Consider the following 942-nt stretch of genomic DNA (forward strand, 5'->3'; position numbering starts at 1 on the left):
CAGGACCCTCTCCTCCTCCAATGGGATCCCTCTCTCCTGACCCCTCCCCCACGCTCCCCTACCTCCCAGACCCTTCCTGTTCCAGGCCTCTCCACCCTCCCCTGTACTCCCGTACCCCGCACCCTGGTCCGCACCTGCTGCCGCAGCAGCTCCCGCACGTCCCTGAGCGCGGCGTTAGTCTCCTGCAGTTGGTGCAGCATCTGCGGGCCCAGGTCTGCACCTGTGCCGACAGGGGGTGCTTGTGGGGCGTGGAGGCCGGGAACAGACTCCCTCATGCTGCCTCCGTAGGGACCCCATTCCTTGAGCCTCCGCCTAGCTGTCTGCTTTCTCTGACCCGCAAGCCCCGTGAATGGTTCCCGAGCCCCAGGGAGCCGTTTTTCCAGGCCTCCCGCCGGTCCTCCTGTCCGTGTGGGGGAATGGGGCACGGCATGTGGGAGGGCTCTGCTTACCCAGCGGGATCTGGCCCTGACCCGATGCGCCAAGGGCGGCCAGGGAGAGCAGAAGAACGCAGGCGGCGGTGAGAACCATGGCGGCAGCGGGGAGCTGGACTGCAGCTTGCTCTCTGCTGCCTGGGAGGCCCTGTAGTGCCTATTTATCCCGGAGGCGCTGCCGCCCAGGGACGGCCCACCACGGCCCTGCCCAGAGTCCAGCCGCAAGGTAAACAGACGGCGGCTGGCCTCTGTGTTCAAGGACCCGCCCCACGAGGCTAAACCGAGACCCAGAGGGGAAACTGAGTCACAGGCGGTCAGTGCCGGGGTTAGTGGGGCAGGGAGTCAGGTGGGACTACCTTCCAGCCCTCTCATTCACTTATTTATGTGTCCCAGGCTTGGCATGTATGCTGTATGCCAAGCCTGGGACGCAACTAGAGAGAAGGTGACCCCCATGGCAGCTTCCCTCAACTCACACTTGGGAGAAGGGAGTCAAGAGTGACTAAAGGTTAAG

General features: G+C 64.3%; 1 protein-coding gene across 2 annotated transcripts in view; it reads right to left on the reverse strand.

The window, feature by feature from the left end:
* Window positions 1-575, reverse strand: part of COMP (cartilage oligomeric matrix protein) — a 7343-nt gene extending 6768 nt beyond the window's left edge. For both annotated transcript variants that reach the window (XM_006904324.2, XM_025044043.1), the window contains exons 1-2: window positions 450-575; window positions 135-220 (exon numbers count right to left, since the gene is read on the reverse strand). In XM_006904324.2, the coding sequence (XP_006904386.1) occupies window positions 135-220; window positions 450-528 (165 nt within the window). In that variant the 5' untranslated portion in view covers window positions 529-575. The remainder of the gene's footprint in view (window positions 1-134; window positions 221-449) is intronic.
* Between the last annotated feature and the right edge of the window lie 367 nt (window positions 576-942).

Source organism: Pteropus alecto, unplaced genomic scaffold, assembly GCF_000325575.1.
Source record: "Pteropus alecto unplaced genomic scaffold, ASM32557v1 scaffold160, whole genome shotgun sequence".
Lineage (NCBI taxonomy): Eukaryota > Metazoa > Chordata > Mammalia > Chiroptera > Pteropodidae > Pteropus > Pteropus alecto.